The sequence below is a fragment of the Schistocerca serialis genome, chromosome 2, assembly GCF_023864345.2.
Source record: "Schistocerca serialis cubense isolate TAMUIC-IGC-003099 chromosome 2, iqSchSeri2.2, whole genome shotgun sequence".
NCBI lineage: Eukaryota > Metazoa > Arthropoda > Insecta > Orthoptera > Acrididae > Schistocerca > Schistocerca serialis.
In genome coordinates, this window is record NC_064639.1 from 663,397,607 (window position 1) to 663,417,324 (window position 19,718).

The 19,718-nt window shown below is 44.6% G+C and overlaps 2 protein-coding genes across 5 annotated transcripts in view; one reads left to right on the top strand and one right to left on the bottom strand.

Annotated features, from left to right (window-relative positions):
* LOC126457743 (tyrosine aminotransferase) overlaps nucleotides 1–19,718 on the top strand; it is a 205,346-nt gene that overhangs the window by 30,443 nt on the left and 155,185 nt on the right. The window lies entirely within an intron of this gene.
* LOC126457744 (uncharacterized) overlaps nucleotides 1–19,718 on the bottom strand; it is a 76,077-nt gene that overhangs the window by 30,268 nt on the left and 26,091 nt on the right. For 2 of the 4 annotated variants that reach the window (XR_007585519.1, XM_050094291.1), the window contains one exon: nucleotides 18,370–18,615. Coding sequence is in view for 1 of the 4 variants with exons in the window: in XM_050094291.1 (XP_049950248.1) it covers nucleotides 18,370–18,615 (246 nt within the window). In the remaining 3 variants the exon portion in view is untranslated. Of the gene's footprint in view, nucleotides 1–18,102; nucleotides 18,616–19,718 lie in introns of those variants that run through there. The other 2 variants (XR_007585517.1, XR_007585518.1) reach the window with 1 other exon arrangement.

The window sequence follows — 19,718 nt, forward strand, 5'->3', positions numbered from 1 at the left end:
GATATGGAACAGCAAAGGTCCTATAACACTACCCTGGGGAACGCCAGAAATCACTTCTGTTTTACTCGATGACTTTCCATCAATTACTATACACTTTCGGTGGGCTAAATGCAACACAGAAATACTGTTACTTGACAGTAGAGTATAACAAGATACTATAAACCGAATCTTTCGCTTCTGTACTGCAAAATAAATGTTCAAGGTGGCGACTATCAACTTCGTTACCTAATAACGGCGAACCATATTTTGCCTGATTGTAAGATTCCGCGCTTCCCTCTGACGATATCAAACTCTTTGAAGATGCACTCAGTAAGCTCAGGACCAGTTCCTACTGGCGTCCAGTACACAAGGTATTTTGTATAACTGTAGAGGAAAAAGTCAAGAGGGGTGAGGTCAGGGGAGCACTCATTTCTAGGTTCCCGGTTTAACACACAATACACACAGGGGAGCACACAGGCCTAGGGACGTTCCAGTTACTCGCTGACTTAAATTGTCAGCGAGATATGCCCTGGCCCGACGATCAATGTGCACTTGAGGATCATTGTTCAGAAACCACAGACTAACATGCACCTCTCTAACGATCTGGTAAGATGTTTTGTCCAAAATGGTACTCTCCAAGCGTTTCAGCCTATCTGTTCACTGATAATCTCACCTGGTAACTTTCCGTATAGATAATGCGTTGATTTTCAACAGCCCAGTGGTGGCTGTAGAAACTTTATTTCACATTTCCGGCTATAGGTTCGTTATATCAAAACACTGAAAATTTCATCCTTTACAATCTCCAAAACTTTTAAGACATACTTCTGTTACATCCTTTATTTAGATTTCATACTCAAGTATGGCGTTATGTAGAGATGCCAAGATATCTGGGAAGGATACCGTACATGATCTTAATGTTGCTGTGCATGATGGTGTCATCACGGGGTTTGCAATGTGTTTCTTTGAAACCGTAGATTTTATTTTTTATGGTGTGGGCGCAAGTATTGTAAGTTGGAAATGAGCAAAGTAGCTATGGTTCAGCGTCATCGTGGATGTATAGCGCAGTGGTGTGGTGAAGTTGGGGCAATCAGAGATGGTTGATGTCTTGTGTCTTGGAGGAAGAGGCACGGGTGACTTCTGTTAGGTCACAGGGAGGGGTTGATTCTTTTGAAGGCTTTTTGGAGGGAAAAGGTATGCTATTATCTTTGCCAGGTAGCAAAAGGGATAGCAAAATTTCTGTAGACAGTTTATATTAATAGTTCTGGCAAATTTAAAGTCTTCCTCAGACGCTTATATATACACTCCTGGAAATGGAAAAAAGAACACATTGACACCAGTGTGTCAGACCCACCATACTTGCTCCGGACACTGCGAGAGGGCTGTACAAGCAATGATCACACGCACGGCACAGCGGACACACCAGGAACCGCGGTGTTGGCCGTCGAATGGCGCTAGCTGCGTAGCATTTGTGCACCGCCGCCGTCAGTGTCAGCCAGTTTGCCGTGGCATACGGAGCTCCATCGCAGTCTTTAACACTGGTAGCATGCCGCGACAGCGTGGACGTGAACCGTATGTGCAGTTGACGGACTTTGAGCGAGGGCGTATAGTGGGCATGCGGGAGGCCGGGTGGACGTACCGCCGAATTACTCAACACGTGGGGCGTGAGGTCTCCACAGTACATCGATGTTGTCGCCAGTGTTCGGCGGAAGGTGCACGTGCCCGTCGACCTGGGACCGGACCGCAGCGACGCACGGATGCACGCCAAGACCGTAGGATCCTACGCAGTGCCGTAGGGGACCGCACCGCCACTTCCCAGCAAATTAGGGACACTGTTGCTCCTGGGGTATCGGCGAGGACCATTCGCAACCGTCTCCATGAAGCTGGGCTACGGTCCCGCACACCGTTAGGCCGTCTTCCACTCACGCCCCAACATCGTGCAACCCGCCTCCAGTGGTGTCGCGACAGGCGTGAATGGAGGGACGAATGGAGACGTGTCGTCTTCAGCGATGAGAGTCGCTTCTGCCTTGGTGCCAATGATGGTCGTATGCGTGTTTGGCGCCGTGCAGGTGAGCGCCACAATCAGGACTGCATACGACCGAGGCACACAGGGCCAACACCCGGCATCATGGTGTGGGGAGCGATCTCCTACACTGGCCGTACACCACTGGTGATCGTCGAGGGGACACTGAATAGTGCACGGTACATCCAAACCGTCATCCAACCCATCGTTCTACCATTCCTAGACCGGCAAGGGAACTTGCTGTTCCAACAGGACAATGCACGTCCGCATGTATCCCGTGCCACCCAATGTGCTGTAGAAGGTGTAAGTCAACTACCCTGGCCAGCAAGATCTCCGGATCTGTCCCCCATTGAGCATGTTTGGGACTGGATGAAGCGTCGTCTCACGCGGTCTGCACGTCCAGCACGAACGCTGGTCCAACTGAGGCGCCAGGTGGAAATGGCATGGCAAGCCGTTCCACAGGACTACATCCAGCATCTCTACGATCGTCTCCATGGGAGAATAGCAGCCTGCATTGCTGCGAAAGGTGGATATACACTGTACTAGTGCCGACATTGTGCATGCTCTGTTGCCTGTGTGTATGTGCCTGTGGTTCTGTCAGTGTAATCATGTGATGTATCTGACCCCAGGAATGTGTCAATAAAGTTTCCCCTTCCTGGGACAATGAATTCACGGTGTACTCATTTCAATTTCCAGGAGTTCCTGGAAATTGAAATGAGAACACCGTGAATTCATTGTCCCAGGAATATATATATATATAATTTACCCTAGCCACTGATATTCTGTTTTATGTTACCACTATGCCCATTCTACTAATGTAGTAAAGATCAGTAAAGCACAACCGGCTAAACCATTTCCTTATTTTTCATTATGTGTGACTGGACTTCTATATCGTTTCCAGTCCATTTAACAACAGTGTAAATAGCAATAAGTACAACCTTTGTTGCAGCGTAGTACGTCGATCACAACGCGATTACGAGCAACATGGTGTTCACGCTTGCATTTCGGCATGTACAGTAGCGACGCGTTTTGCTAATTTCAAGTGTTAACTTCGCTTTGCAATTTATCGCGATGTAATTGACGTATGCGATGCAACCTACGCCATTCTTTTTGTGATTTTTCGTGTTACTGATTGTGAAAGAAATAATACGGAGTGTCCGTTTAAGAAAACGTAATTTTTTGTTGAAAATAATATTTACTTACGTTTTAGAATGTTTCATAGATTTTACTTTTATGAGCCGCTGCCTTACATTCATACCCGTGAAAGTCGGTTTTCAGTATCTATTGTTGTTCCAGAGATATTTGCACTGAAAGGTTTAAGTGGGCAACCCTGTATCTACAGGGTGAGTTTTTCCACCGCGTACAAGCTCCAGGGATTGGTAGATGAGACGATACGGAACAAGAGAGGTCTAATGAACTTATGTCCAGAAATGCATGATTTCCATGCTTTGTTACAGAAACTGCGGTCTAATACGCGCTGTACCAGGTAGCCACAGTTCCCATGTGCGTGGCTTCCTCCAAGAGAGTGGTACTGTTCCTCATATGTCATAACCTAGCGTCCTCTCCTTCCGCAGTACTTGGTAATGTTGTGCCCGATTCACTTCTCTTGTTGACTCAAACTGTATTGGAGATGATACAGCGTTGTACAAAATGGCTCCGTATTCGAATCCAGAACTTGCCCACAGGGTGTTTACTTACGGAAAGGCAAATGGCAGTGGGCAGCAAGTTTGCATCAGGAGACCTATCCCGATGACAACAAACACACAGCATTCAACGTTTGCAACAGTGTTTCGCCGTTTGTCTGAGATAGGGTCGTCTCAGGAAGCAGGAACTAATGAAGGACGTACCGTAATGTTCGGACTCCAGACTTGAGGAAAATGTGGTTAACACTGTGGAAGGCAGTTGCCGTGTCAGTACCAGGCAGTTGGCCCGCCAGTGCAGGGTAAGCCAGACGACCGTGTGGAACATTATCCATGACAATTGTTACTACCCTTATCACACTCAGTGTGTGCAAGGCTTACTGGCGACAGACTTTCCACATCGGGAGCAGTTTTGTCAGTAGTTTCTTTACCAGACATCCACGATTCCGGGATTTGTGTCATCCATCCTATTCACAGTTGAGGCCACCTTACCGCGGTGGGAATAGTATGCAGAACTACCATGGTACGGTGACACCAAATCGTTGGCATCAGCGCAGCTTGAATATGTGGCTCGAAATTATTGGCGACCGTATGTTAGGACCAGTCTTCCTTCCACGTCGCCTAACAGTCCGGAACCATCGGCGTTTCTTGCGGATGACTTTGCCTCCCCTGCTGGAAGAAGTGCCACGGGTGATTTGAAGTGTTATGTGGGTGGTACATGATAGTGCTCCAGCTCACTTCGCCGTTAACGTCCGGACGCATCTCAGTCGTGTCTTGTCTAGTCGATGGATCGGACGAGGGGATCTAGTTTCATGGCCTGATCGTTCACCAGATCTCGACCGGTGCGATTTCTGGTTATGGGGCTGTCTAAAAAGTATCGTGTATGCAGAGCCCATTCCAGATGTAGAGGCACTGGAGCAACGTATTCATGCTGCCTTTGACACTGTTCGTATGCAGCCTGGCCAACTTGAACGTGTGCGTTGAGGCACATGGAAATCATTTTCAGCACATAATGTAACTGTGGCTGCCGGTACAGCGCGTATTAGACCGCAGTCTCTGTAACATAGTACGATAGAATAAATGGTCTCTAGCGTGGAAACCATGCATTTCCGAACATAAGTTCATTAGACCTTTTTTGTTCCGCATCCTTCCATCGATCAGTCTCTAGAGTTTGTACACGGTGGAAAAAATCACCATATACAATTGTGTGTGTGTGTGTGTGTGTGTGTGTGTGTGTGTGTAAAAGAGAGAGAGATAGAAAGAAAGAAAGAAAGAAAGAAAGAGTCAGTCATATAGCACTATTGTGTGAGAGATGCTGCCTTTGGGGCTTCTGAGCTGTGTAATTTGTTTTCCTTCACACAGTGCTCTCAATTACGTGTTTCATTCTCATTGCGCATTGTGGTTATGTGCTTAATTAGTGTATGTCATATAGTTAAGTACGTCTCGGGAAGAATTTGCCAGAGCACTGAAGACCTAAACAGAAGCAAGGACCTTTGAGTGGACGACATTCACCTAGAATTATTGAGATCCATAGGAGAGCCATCAATAATAAAACTGTTCCACTTGGTGTGCGAGATGTATGAGAAAAGCGAAATACTCTCAGAGTTCAAGAAGAATGTAATAGTTCCAAGGATGGCAGGTGTTGACAGTTATGAGTACTACTGAACTGTCAGTTTAATATCCCACAGTTACAAAATAATGGCAGGAATATTTATAGAAGAATGGAAAACTGGTATAACTCGACTTTGGGGAAGATGAGTTAGGGCTCCGGAGAAGTGTAAGAACACTCGAGGCAATTGAGGGGGCAGCAGGGATCGATAAGTTGTTTCAACTTGTACAGAAACTAGACGGCAGTTACAGGAGTAGTACGACAAAAAGAGAACCAGAGGTTAAGAAGGGAATGAGACAGGGATTTAGCCAATCCCAGATATTATTCAGTCTTTGCATTAAGCAAGGATTAAAGGGAATAAAGGAGGAATTTGGAGAGAAAATTTAAGTTGAGTGGGAGGAAATAAAAACGTTTGGATTTACCGATGACATTCTACACTCCTGGAAATGGAAAAAAGAACACATTGACACCGGTGTGTCAGACCCACCATACTTGCTCCGGACACTGCGAGAGGGCTGTACAAGCAATGATCACACGCACGGCACAGCGGACACACCAGGAACTGCGGTGTTGGCCGTCGAATGGCGCTAGCTGCGCAGCATTTGTGCACCGCCGCCGTCAGTGTCAGCCAGTTTGCCGTGGCATACGGAGCTCCATCGCAGTCTTTAACACTGGTAGCATGCCGCGACAGCGTGGATGTGAACCGTATGTGCAGTTGACGGACTTTGAGCAAGGGCTTATAGTGGGCATGCGGGAGGCCGGGTGGACGTACCGCCGAATTGCTCAACACGTGGGGCGTGAGGTCTCCACAGTACATCGATGTTGTCGCCAGTGGTCGGCGGAAGGTGCACGTGCCCGTCGACCTGGGACCGGACCGCAGCGACGCACGGATGCACGCCAAGACCGTAGGATCCTACGCAGTGCCGTAGGGGACCGCACCGCCACTTCCCAGCAAATTAGGGACACTGTTGCTCCTGGGGTATCGGCGAGGACCATTCGCAACCGTCTCCATGAAGCTGGGCTACGGTCCCGCACACCGTTAGGCCGTCTTCCGCTCACGCCCCAACATCGTGCAGCCCGCCTCCAGTGGTGTCGCGACAGGCGTGAGTGGAGGGACGAATGGAGACGTGTCGTCTTCAGCGATGAGAGTCGCTTCTGCCTTGGTGCCAATGATGGTCGTATGCGTGTTTGGCGCCGTGCAGGTGAGCGCCACAATCAGGACTGCATACGACCGAGGCACACAGGGCCAACACCCGGCATCATGGTGTGGAGATTGGTGATCGTCGAGGGGACACTGAATAGTGCACGGTACATCCAAACCGTCATCGAACCCATCGTTCTACCATTCCTGGACCGGCAAGGGAACTTGCTGTTCCAACAGGACAATGCACGTCCGCATGTATCCCGTGCCACCCAACGTGCTGTAGAAGGTGTAAGTCAACTACCCTGGCCAGCAAGGTCTCCGGATCTGTCCCCCACTGAGCATGTTTGGGACTGGATGAAGCTCTCGTCTCACGCGGTCTACACGTCCAGCACGAACGCTGGTCCAACTGAGGCGCCAGGTGGAAATGGCATGGCAAACCGTTCCACAGGACTACATCCAGCATCTCTACGATCGTCTCCATGGGAGAATAGCAGCCTGCATTGCTGCGAAAGGTGGATATACACTGTACTAGTGCCGACATTGTGCATGCTCTGTTGCCTGTGTCTATGTGCCTGTGGTTCTGTCAGTGTGATCATGTGATGTATCTGACCCCAGGAATGTGTCAATAAAGTTTCCCCTTCCTGGGACAATGAATTCACGGTGTTCTTATTTCAATTTCCAGGAGTGTAATTCTGTCACAGATGGCAAAGGACGAGGAAGAGAAGCTGAACGAATGGGCAGTGCCTTTAAAAGAGGTTCTAAGGTGAACATCAACAAGAGTAAAACCATGGTAATGGTATGTGGTAGATTTAAATCAGGCGATGCTGAGGGAATTAGATTAGGAATGAAAACATTAAAAGAAGTAGATGAGTTTTGTTATTTCTGCAGTAAAACAACTAATGAAGGCGAAAGTAGAAAGGATATGATATGCCGGCTGTCAACAGCAAGAAACATTTTTTTTAAAAAAAAGAGATTAATTTATTGAGACTTAAATGTTATGAATTTGCGTAAAAGATGTGTCGGTCGATAAGCCACATCTAAGGCATCAAGGAATTGTCAGTTTGGTAATGGAACGAAGTAGTAGTAAAAGCTGTAAAGGGAGACCTAGACATACAGGCAGTACAGGAAAAATGGTTCAAATGGCTCTAAGCACTATGGGACTTAACATGTGAGGTCATCATTCCCCTAGACTTAGAACTACTTAAACCTAACTAACCTAAGGACATCACACACATCCAAGCCAGAGGCAGGATTCGAACCTGCGACCGTAGCAGCAGCTTGGTTCCGGATTAAAGCGTCTCGAACCGCTCGGCCATAGCGCGCGGCTCGGCAGCACAGGAGCCAGGGATGTAGACTGCAGTAATTATTCAGAGATGGAGAGTGGATTTTCAACATCGTCGACTACTGACACAGATACAATTACGCAGAATATCTTCGCAAACATGTGATTGTTCGCTGACGCTTATGTTGTTTGCAGGAGACAAACGACATAAACGAACGTAAGGAAATACAGAGACTAGGACCAAAATTCCAATGGCTGCGATGAATGACAGCTCTCTTTAAACGTGGATAAACGCAAGACAATGCCTATAACGAAGAGAAAGAAACTGATGTATGTGGTCATATGATTACTGGTGAACATCTTGAGAACGTCACATCATATAAGCATTTATGGATAATGCTAAGAAACTATACGGAACTGGACGATCACGTAAAATCACCACGAGGGAAGGCGAATGGAAGATTAGATTTTTTGGAAGAGTGCTGGTAAAGTGAAGTGCATCTGCGATTTCGTTCCGTTGAGAAAGTGTTGAGCTATTTCGGCACTATCGTATTTTCCAGCCAACTGGACACTCCGTCCTATGACCACACTTTTTATCTTATACACACGGCTTCCGTTCCAAAGCCGTAACTTTCCTTGGCAACTCAATTGTGGTCCATCCCACTCATTAATCCCCAAGGCCCCTCCAGTTCCATGTCAACAACTTCATCTTCTGGTGTTATCAACGAAACCTTTCATCAACTTGAAAACCCAAGCTATCATTACAGGGGTTGGAACTTAAATAGTGGCAACTATTTGTTCACAACCGATACAAAAGGGCTATATGTTTGCACCTGTTACTGTCCTTCAAAGTAGTCACCAGCGTTGTGTAGAACCCGTTGCCAGCGATGTGGAAGGCGTAGTATACCGTTAGCAGAGCCTGTTCTGTTGATTGTGCGAATGGAGCGGTCTACTGCCTGTCGAATCTCTGGAACAGTTCTGTAGCGAAAGGCACGAAGTGGTTCCTTCATCTTCGGAATCAAATAAAAGTCACAAGGACTTAAGTCCGGGGAGTATGGTGGATGGTACAGTACTTCCCAACCCCATCGATCGAACAGAGCAGCCACAGATTGCGCTGTATGCGCCCGCGCATTGTCGTGCAAAATGTTGGGTAGGTTGCGCAGAAAGTGTCACCGCTTCTTTCGCAAAGCTGGTCGCAGGTGATGCTCCAAAAAACGAACAGTAATACTGTACAATGACGGTGGCATTAGCTTCAGAACTGTTCCAGATATTCGACAGACAGTAGACCGCTCCATTCGCAACATCAACAGAACAGGCTCTGCTAACGGTATACTACGCCTTCCACATCGCTGGCAACGGATTCTTCACAACGCTGGTGACTACTTTGAAGGACAGTAACAGGTGCAAACATGTAACTCTTTTGTATCGGTTGTGAACAAGTAGTTGCCACTATTTAAGTTCCAACCTCGTATAAGAGAAAACCATCCGCATATTGCGCTCTCAAGAACTTTACCTAACAATTCGCAGCTAACAAACACATCTCTCTAAACAAAAAAAAATGTTCAAATGTGTGTGTGGAATCTTATGGGACTTACCTGCTAAGGTCATCAGTCCCTAAGCTTACACACTACCTAACCTAAATTATCCTAAGGACAAACACACACACCCATGCCCGAGGGAGGACTCAAGCCTCCTCCGGGACCAGCCGCACAGTCCATGACTGCAACGCCTTAAACCGCTCGGCTGATCCCGCGCGGCTTTCTAAATCACAAATATTGAAAAGTAACGTCATGAAGTAGGTTAAAACGGATTAGAGATTAAAAGGCTTGCACAAAAAAGACTAGCGTGGGGAATTACATTAAATTAGTCTTCCGACTGGAGATCACAACAGCACTAGATTAAAAATTCACTGGGAATCCCGATCTAGTAAATATTCAAAATGAAGCACAAAATAGGCTGAAACTACCGATGGAAGAATTGTTTCACTTTGTATGGTGATATGCAGACTAACGCCTGGTCCGAGATTTTTAGCTGTGTCTGTTTTCATAGTGATAATATGGACCTTAGGACACTTCCTCGTGTAGAAATATTAAACATAAAAACACTATTCAACCACCGTTTACAATAAAAGTTTGTACGCTACCTCTGGTTACGAATACGTGCTTGTACATTGCTACACGTTTGAATTCGGTAGCTGCGATAGTTAATCTTGCGACCACGATTCTACAGTGAAGTCATGTAGGGGAGAGCCTAGCAAATTGGCCATGGTGGGCAAAGTCGCCACTGGGGTCCTGGGAGCTATGAGGGGCCGGCATGGAACGAGAAATGCTTTAAGTTATTTTCCCTGGAAGCCTAACCTGTTTGCTGTGCTACTCCTGAGAGTTATAATAATTTTTGTGGATTTTAATTATCCTGACGTAGATAAGTGGTCAGTTTGTGTCTTAGTTGTGGAGAGGGTATGTGACTTGTTTCTTTTTAAGAAAATTGTGTTAAAAGCGTCTTATTTTGACTCCCTAATCCACTGAAGTTATTGAAATTTCTCTCATGCTATTAGAGGATGTACAGCTTTTTTGTAATGGCGTCAATGCGAGCAAAGTCGCCGTCTCGTCGGTGGCTTCTGACGACTTTGTGTAGGGGTAAACGCAGCGGCCGAAATAAGGGCTCCGCGGCGATACTTACAAAAAGTCTTCAACAGAGTGACCCAGAAGTGGCACGTAAAGAAAGAGGAGAAAAAGAAATTAAAAAGAAGGAAAAACGGGAATCAGTACAAGAGAAGAAAATCAGTAGAACGGAGAGTGCGAAGAGCAGTAAACCTGCTACGTCGTCCAAACAAGACACAATCAGGGCAATAGCACCGCAGGCGCAAAGATACGAGCTGGTGCCAGTTCTGTAGAGACTGGCCACTTGCGCGAGTTCCACCAGCGCCACGGGCGGCGCTGAGGATGAAGATATCGACTTCGCCTCGGCCAATTGCCGGTCGAGTACAATCCGCCAATGACGGACGACAACGGATAGAAGCCTGCTCAGAAGTCAGAAGAGCAGCTCTCGCCCACTTCGTTATAGATCGTCGTCCAGGGCTGACTTAGGCAGGGAACGTCGTTTAGTGAACTCTTAGAAGCGAACAGCAGTTTTAAATTGCATTTGCTATGCACTTTGAAGTTTACCTACGATTATTTGCTCTTAGCATTGAGTGTCCTTTTTTTGTTTTAATACAGCAATGTTGCAGACTCCATTATTCAACAAGTCACAAAGACAAGTAAACCTTTTAAACTCATTTGTGTGACTTTGTTACTAATTTGTTGGAATGTTGTAGAACCTTCGTTCTCCTATAGTGTTACCTGACCTGGGGCATAGCTGTGTAATAGCGGCAGGGAGAAATTGTGTTAGCGGTGTACTGCACCAGAAGCCGTTTCACGAACTCACAAACTCGGCATACCTTAACAACAGTGACAACTCGATCTCCATAGCAACAGCGAAGAGGCCATTTAAAAAAAAAAAAAAGAAAAAAAGAAGAAAAGGGGCAACACTAGAAGAGCTCTTTTTGACGAAAATGATGAAGACAGAGAGTGCATGTATTGCGAAGAGAAATTTTCAAATACAAGGCCAGAAGAGCAGTGTATTTAGTGCCACTTGTGGTCCCTTTGGGCCACGGACTCTGAACAGGAGTTGAGGATCACAGTTTGACATTTATTTGTGAAAGGTGTAAATAATTTAATTCGAATCATGTTTTACAATAAAATATATTTAGTTCTTTGTTAAAACAGTTTTAATTTCTTACTTTTTAGTTTAAAACCAAGTGGTCACCTTGCCCACACATGCCACTTTGTGAAATTTGAATTGTTTAAAGTACTTAATTTAATCCTAAGGCAATTAAACTATTCGATATTACACTTCGGTTGTTGGAGATTCTAATCACTCACTTCTATGCATTTGCATCTGTTGCCCTTCAGCTTAAAAAATAGGAATACCTTAGCCTGGGGCACTTTGCCCTGCTGTTACCCATCTTTCGTTTTGCCCTTGAACTTGCTTAAGACGAAAAGAAGTGCCATTGGCTTTGACATTACCATGGGATAAACAGTCTCGAAGGCTTTATACTCTCAGTGTAGATCAAATACTAATGTGGCAAGAATGCAGTCGCAATGTAAAATGTAAAGGTCTATCGAATGGAATAAAAGCTAGAGGCGCTAGGTAACCAGCTACGACGTTTGCGTTTGCTGCAGAGTCAGAGCCCCAAGGGCCTGTTCTCTGTCGCCCTGTCCCCCCCCCCCCCCCCCCACCGGGCCCTCACTAGGAGACAGAGGCGTGGTCCTACGGAAGCGCCCTTGCCAAGGAGGACTGGCTGGTCCGGTGCTGCTGTTAACCTCGCACGTTGCAGGACGAGTTCTCTGACGATACTGAAGACGAGGATTCTCTTCGTTCTCTCGCTCCAGTCGGCACTGTCCATTCCAGGCCCGGATTCCCAAGATAAGCATCCGACCGCACGCGCTCCCTATGTCAGAAATAAGGACATATAGAGCGATCACAAATTATCGTGCGATTTTAAAAGGCTGTGTTTTCAAAACATGGTATATCCTCTTCACTCCCTAGGTATCATACGTGATACTTCCAGTTTTTATTTTCTTCTCGGGTGGGTATGCAGCTGAACGTTTTCTGGCCTGTGGTATCTTGTACTATTGATATCTGGCTTGATCGTTCTTCTGCCGAGCACAATGAGGTATCAGCGCTGACTAGAAACTTCGGATTCTGCAACTGCATAGCATGTCTCGGCGAAGTAAAGGTAAAGACAAACAATAGAAACTCCAGGTAGGAAGATCGAAAATGAAGGAAAGGAAAGATTGCTATTTACCGTAGAAATAACACGCTAAGTTGCAGATAGGCACAATTAAAAGACACACAAAAGCTTTCGGACACATTCCTCGTCAGAAAAGGAGAAACACACACCATTCATTCTCACAAGCAAGCACACCTCACGTACACATGATCGCCAACTCCGGCAGCGTCGGTAAAGGCATGTCTTCTCCAAATTACTTGCATTTCCACATGTTTTATGATCATAATAAAATTGTACAGACATCCCACGGTTGCCAACGAACTATAAATCAAAGTTATAAGAGGTTTATAAGCTTTAAGCTTTTGTATTTCACGTATGATACCTCAGGACTCAATGCTGGCTTTGTTTACGTTAGTTGAAGTGTGGTTATATTTTTGCCACTTGATTACCAGGCTTGACTGATGAAGAGATCATTGAGTTGGTCAACAAAAATAAATCAGATGAGTCCGACATAGTTTAATGATTCTGATAATTAAAATGAATCTTTCACGCAAAGAGATCAAAGTGAAGAAAGTGCATCGGAAGAGGAAACTGTGCCTCTCGCTCAAAATCGAATGAAACGATTTCTGGAGGGATACAAATGAGAAAGAATGTTTTATTAAAAGAATTACTGCTTCCATTAGATAATTTACTTTCGAAACTTGTTTGCCTTTTTTTAGTTTTCACATGAGTGACACTGACGGGAACCTCCGATCTAACATTGCTGCCAGTAAATGGGCAGCCACAAATGAACTCAAGTAACTATCTGAATATTTTTCCAAACGCTATCTCCTTCGGTTTTTAAGAATATATCTCAGCTCACGTATTTTAGTCACGTCAGTGAAACAGAAAAATCACTTCATTCTACTTTAGAAGTATTGCACAAGTTTTAGGGAGTCAATATTATTGCAGCACCTTTACGTGTACCACGACGAAGAATGTGCTTGGAGAGGAAAACTAGGTACCCACTAATTTCAGCTAATGTTTCAACGGACAAATTTTACCTCTTGAGGAATTATCAGAAACTAGTTGGCAATACACAGTTGTTGAAAGCTGTTGTACGAAGTTTTTAGTTTGACCTATCTTGAAATATACAGCAAATCTGAACAATATGTTTAATGTTTGTGACTACTTTTCTGGTAATAAAGCAACATGAAACTGTATGGTTGTGTGCGTCATTGCCCTGCTTAAGTCCTGAGGTATCATACATGATACCATCTACAAAAAAATACTCGATGGTTTCAAAAAATTTTCTGAGGATCGTTCATTGTTAACTAGAGTTAACACAAAGCAATTAATACAAATATAGCTCACTTGCACTTTTAGTATGTGTTTGGGATTGAAGAGGATCTAGAACAGATGTATGTTTCAACATAACAACTATAGTGAAATAACACATATCAGTGTTCGCACTGAAACGTTCTTCAACAACTTTCACATTTCACCTCTGTTGCCAACTAAAAATACAGGATGTTTACTGCGTCGACAGGCTTTGGGCTTACATTTAGCACAACTCGTGGTTATCTTTATGAAAAATGTGACAGTGAATATTAAAGTGAGCAAAACCACTGTACTAGTCTTTTCGTTGGAGGTAGCATGTCCTTCAACGTTAGATAAAAAAAAACTGTGAGTAGTGACGACGCATTAAAATATTCGCTCTTTTGTGTAGTACCAGATTATTTCGATTACATTAGATACACCTTATGTCCCATAGGCCCATAGTCAAGAGATCCTCAAGAATGTAGAACATATCAGAAAATAAGAACACACATATACAAAAAAAGAAAGGGATACGTAATGTTCCTCACATAGATCCTAAGTGAAATGTCCATGTCCCTTACGATACCCAGTACAGAGATAGCTACTGAAAAACTATTGAGCCACTGGAAGCGGTAGTTTGATGTATTGGGGTCATATTCCTGGACAGAGGATTTCAAATTGCTGTCTGGCCAGCCAGATCTAGGTTTTCATGTTTTCCTTAAACTGTTTCGGGTGGACACCAGAGTGCTTCCGTTAACAATATCACGATTAATCTTCTTTCCCATCCACGTCTGAAACGAGCTTCTATACATCTACACATGTCACTAAATTAAAGTTTCCCACCTTGTTTTTCCGTCTTATGTGAAGGCTAATCTCAGAAACTACTGTAGGGATTTTAATAGTTTCGCTAACAGATAATCTGAATCATGAAGAACGTTTTTGCATATAATTTTTAAACATTTCGTGCAAATTGGCTGAACTATGATGAACTAAAGTATCCATCGCATTTTTCTGTCTGTAAATACTAACACCAGCAACTGTTTAGGGGTTTTATACGGTTTTCACTAATAGATAGACTAATTCACAAGAAAGGTTTGTGTAAACAGTCTGTTACCGCTAAGTAAGACAAGTCACCCGACCCTAGATACTTAGTAGTACCCTTGTGAATCTGGGGCGGTTCGCTAGCATGTTAGTTTTAAAGTCTCTGCTGGTCTTTGGTCTGTATGTAAAGGTTAATGTCAGGAACTAGTATAGGGATTCTGATAGACGTTTGTCATTTGTAGATAGACCAATTCACGAGTAGAGTTTGTGTGGATAATTTATAATTATACTAATGATGAGAGTGTAACATAAGCATTTTTATCTGTTTCATATTTAATTGGCGTTTGGAGAGACATCTCGTAGAAATGATGGGATCTACAAGCTGGTCACTTTCGGAGAAGGCGGTATCCGATGGGAAAAGAAGTAAACAGCCACCCCAACTCCAGAGAGCAGTGAAGCTTGACCAGAATGTATACAACTATACTTATTATGTTCTATATATATATATATATATATATATATATATATATATATATATATATATATATTATAAATTAACGTCCCTTACTGCGTTTTTCTGTGTGTATGTCAACGATAATCTCAGGAATTAGTGTATGGATTTTGATATGGTTTTCACTAATAGGGAGAGTGATTCACAAGGAAGGTTTATGTATGCAGATTATTACCGCTATACCAAACAGGTCGTCCAGCGTTAGGTATTTAGTGCTGCCTCTGCAAAGCCAGGGCAGGTCGCTAGTATATTCTAAAGATCACGATGCCAAAAGGACATTAAACTATAAAACTGGAAGTCCATTTAGCCCAGTTCTAATTTCCATTCTGACAGTTAAGAACATTAGATGCTGTTGCATGTCTGTTTATTTATCGTGTTGCTTGGGAAAAAAACCGGAGAGTGCTATACCGAGGCTTAACACCTGCAGCGTTAGCAACCGACATCACATCAGTGCAGCAAAGATACCTAACACGCAGGGGACATTTTCCAGAAGACAGATAGCCACACTCCGACTGTCCACCAGAAGGCGATACAAGCACCACTAGAGGCCAGGAACCACATGGACCTATTCTCTTCCACAACACACGTGATCGAAAATGCACTCAGTTGTATCCTAGCGGCGAGTGGTATTTAGGGCAGCACTTGGACCCGACAAGACAAGTTCGCTCCAAGCGAGTTTCCCGTGCCAGGCACCGATTCTGCAAGGATTCCAGAAATCAGGAGACTCACTTAAGAGCCACTGCCATTTACGTCTGACTTCGTGATCGTGGGAGCGCCCACCTGTGGACTTAGTGTTCGTAGCCTCCTCGCCAAAGAAGATGAGGTCTTTGTCGTTGTGGCGAAATTGAGGACTTGTAAATTTATTCCTGTTTAAATTTGAAATGGCTACACGCTGGACTTAGACAATTTTGCTCCCTACGGTACTTACGCTTTGTCCACTCAATTTTCTACTTTAACACGGAGCATCCTATAGGGCTTTGACATTTATACAGTGTGTGTTTAAGGAACTTAGACACAGTGACTTGTTCTATTTTCAGAACTTACTTATTTTACGTTTTGTTTCAGTCCATGTTAGAGGAGATGTACCATTAATCTTTGATAAACAAACTTGTCCAGGCACTGCTTTCTGGGTATTTTTTGTGCTGTCGTCGGCGGAGATATTATATAATACTAGGGACACTGCTTTCAGTAACAGCGCACAGCCGGTATGTGTGTAAAACAAGCAAAACAAGCAAGCAATATTCTGCGGAGTTAACGTACGGACGTCAATGTACATGGCGCGTAATATTTACCTTGTTACTGGTTTCGTACTTCAGACCAGAGCATCCTCGAAGATTCTTTGTTGGGCAGACAACTCTCACCACTTTTGGTTGGCAATGGAGCCGAGCGGAGCTTTCAACTCTTAATGGGTTGCCATGAATATCTGAACGTGTTCTTGCCTCAAGTGCGGAACTAGTAATGAACAAGCAACGCGCCATATGTGGCGGTTTATCTGTGCATTAAATCCTAAGAGTCGCTGCATCCCCTGCAGGCGATGTCTGCGTTTGCTAATCTTACTGAATGTCCTAAACAGTTAGGGTCAAAATTAGGCTGACGGTAAAGAATCATATATGGAGTGTTTTGAGACAGGGAACTAATGCTCGAAAAGGAATGTCTTAGTCGATAAGAGATCTTCAATGAGCAACGTGCAAAAGGCATGAATCTGTAAACTGTTTACCTTTCTTCATCGACGTTGGTGGTGGTACCTTGAGAAAGAGCCCTCCTATTGGGTTCTATGAAGTCGTTGTTAGAAACTCCAGTGGAAATAGAAGAGACTGGTTCATATGGCCCTAGCTATCTGTCCCAGGTTACAGCAGACAACAGGGCTCTATATATACATCCACATCCACACACACACACACACACACACACACACACACACACACACACACAAATAACCCATTGTACAGTACACGGTGAAGGATACATCGCACCAACACTATCGATTTTCTTTTTCGTTCCACCTACGTACAGAGCCAGGAAAAAATTGACTGCCGATATGGCTTTGTATGTGCCCTAATTTGTCTTATTCTCATGAAGCCAACGCGAGATATGCGTACTGGTCGCCCTAGAATACAAGTTCCCTAAATATATCCAATAGTGTTTCGCGAGAACTAGTAGTTTTCCTTCCACGAACTCCCTTTTACTTTCACATAGCATGTCTGCCACACTTTTGTTTGACTGTACCGACCTGCTATGATCTTTGCAGTGCGCTACTGAACCCGTTCGATGTCTGTTGGAAGCATACTTCATAAAGACTCCAAACACTGGGAAAACGCTTCGGAATTGGTTGCACTTACTTCTTGTATGCTGTTTTCTTCACGGATTAATTACATTTATCCAGAACCAAGTCTTCCAATCTCCTTCCCCAACACTAATTTCATGCTGATTTTCGTATTGCTTTTTAGTATTATCCTTAAATACTTCTACAATCTGAAGCGCTCAAGACGTTCAGCACTATTCTTGTAATCTGATACTGTCGGATTCTTCCTGTTTGTTATGGGTATTGTCTGACGTATATCCTCATTTAAAGAGAACGTGCTATTCTTTACACCATGTGGAAATTTTGTCAAAGTCTTTCTGCATTTTCTTAAGGCCGCCCAACAATGAAACCTGTACACAACAGCATCGTCACCGAACAAACATCTAGTGTTGCTAACCTTTTGAGAGAGGGCAGCGAAGCTCGATGAGCCGCTGTAAAGCATGAACTGAGAATGGTTGCTATGTGCTTAGGTTGTTGCCATGTGGTGTAAGTTGCTTATGTCAGTAATATACAAAATATTTATTTTCAGCTATTAAATCAATCTCTAAACGTATTCAGTTAAAAATTCACTACTATATATACAATTTTGACCCTAAAGTTTGGGACAGCCTCTGTGCAGTGTAGTGTGATTGTGAGAATTTACTGCACGCCTTCGTCCAGGTGACGTAGCAGAAAGCCTCATTGGTATTGTTGCCAACGGCAGGGCAGCCACACCCACAGTTGTCAGCGGAAATTCTGCAGTGGTTACGTGAACGTAAGCAAACACGGCACCTTGTTTTCGATGTGGCGCTGCAAGGAGTGTTTTCTGTCCCCACTCTCCCCTCCTCCAGGAGAGTAGCGCCGTAAACACGGTGACGCGGGTCCAGCGCCACTGGACAAACCAGTCCTTGCCTCACCTCCACCTCATCTGGCCGCCGCCGACCGCTGTAGAGGCTGCACAACGCTCCTCGCTGTCGAGACTGCGCTGCACGGGTAGCCTTCCCACCTCGCGAGCGCTGCACTGCTACTGGCGCGAACCTACGACAATTTACAATTACTGGTTAGAAAAGTCTAATCAAGAACACAAATACATATCACGACCAGGGGACATAACGCTAATATAGTGCAACGTCGCCTCTTGCCTTGATAATTGCGTCATTTCGGCAAAGAAGAGAGTGCACAAGCCTCCTCGTCTACACTATATCCTGCTGAAGCCGCTCACTGATGACTGGATTCCGTAGAGCTACCAAATTGTGGAGATGTTAGTCCTTAAGGTTTCTCACTCTCTTCCAAATAGTCTTAGACAGCTTCTATGGGATTAAGACTTGCTGACTTAAAGCGCCAGACGAGATGCAATAGTTGTGTGAGTCTTCGTCAAATCGGGAAAATATTCATGCACTCCTGCGAACACAGTTTTGTCATCTTAAAGGCCGGAGTATTTACAGTATCCTCACCATGAAGACGCAGAATAAGAGCGACACTTGATCACCGAGAATGCTGAATTAACATTCTGGTTCATATCCAAGGTAACATTAATCAGCGGGCTGAAGTCATGGTACGAGAAATGCGTCCAAAACATCACAAATCCGCCTGTGGCTTGAACTATACCCTCCACAAACTTTGGATTAAACTTCTCTCCACGACTCTTCAGATCTCATTACACACTAGGCGAAAAGTCGCCATTCCAGTTTCTGTATTGTTTGGCTCATTAAGATGTGCAGCAATGGCCTCCAAATGTTCATTGCGTGCAGTTCGCTCCGCAATGTTTGCTCGAAAACTGGTTAAGTGTACTTGCATTCCCTGACACCGGCAATTCCTGTCGGATCCCTCTCGGTTACGATTTTTATTGGACTACTGTTCTTCCGCCATGATACATGGCTGCATGAGGTACACCGATCCTTGCACACTTAATGCATTGTCCTCATTGATGTACCAAAATAACTGAGCAACTTCATTCACCGTGAGTCGGCCGCTGTGGTCGGGCGGTTCTAGGCGCTTAAGTCCGGAACCGCGCTGCTGCTACGGTCGCAGCTTCAAATCCTGCTTCGGGCATGGATGTGTGTGATGTCCTTCGGTTAGTTAGGTTTAAGTAGTTCTAAGTCTAGGGGACTGAAGATCCCAGACGTAAAGTCCCATAGTTG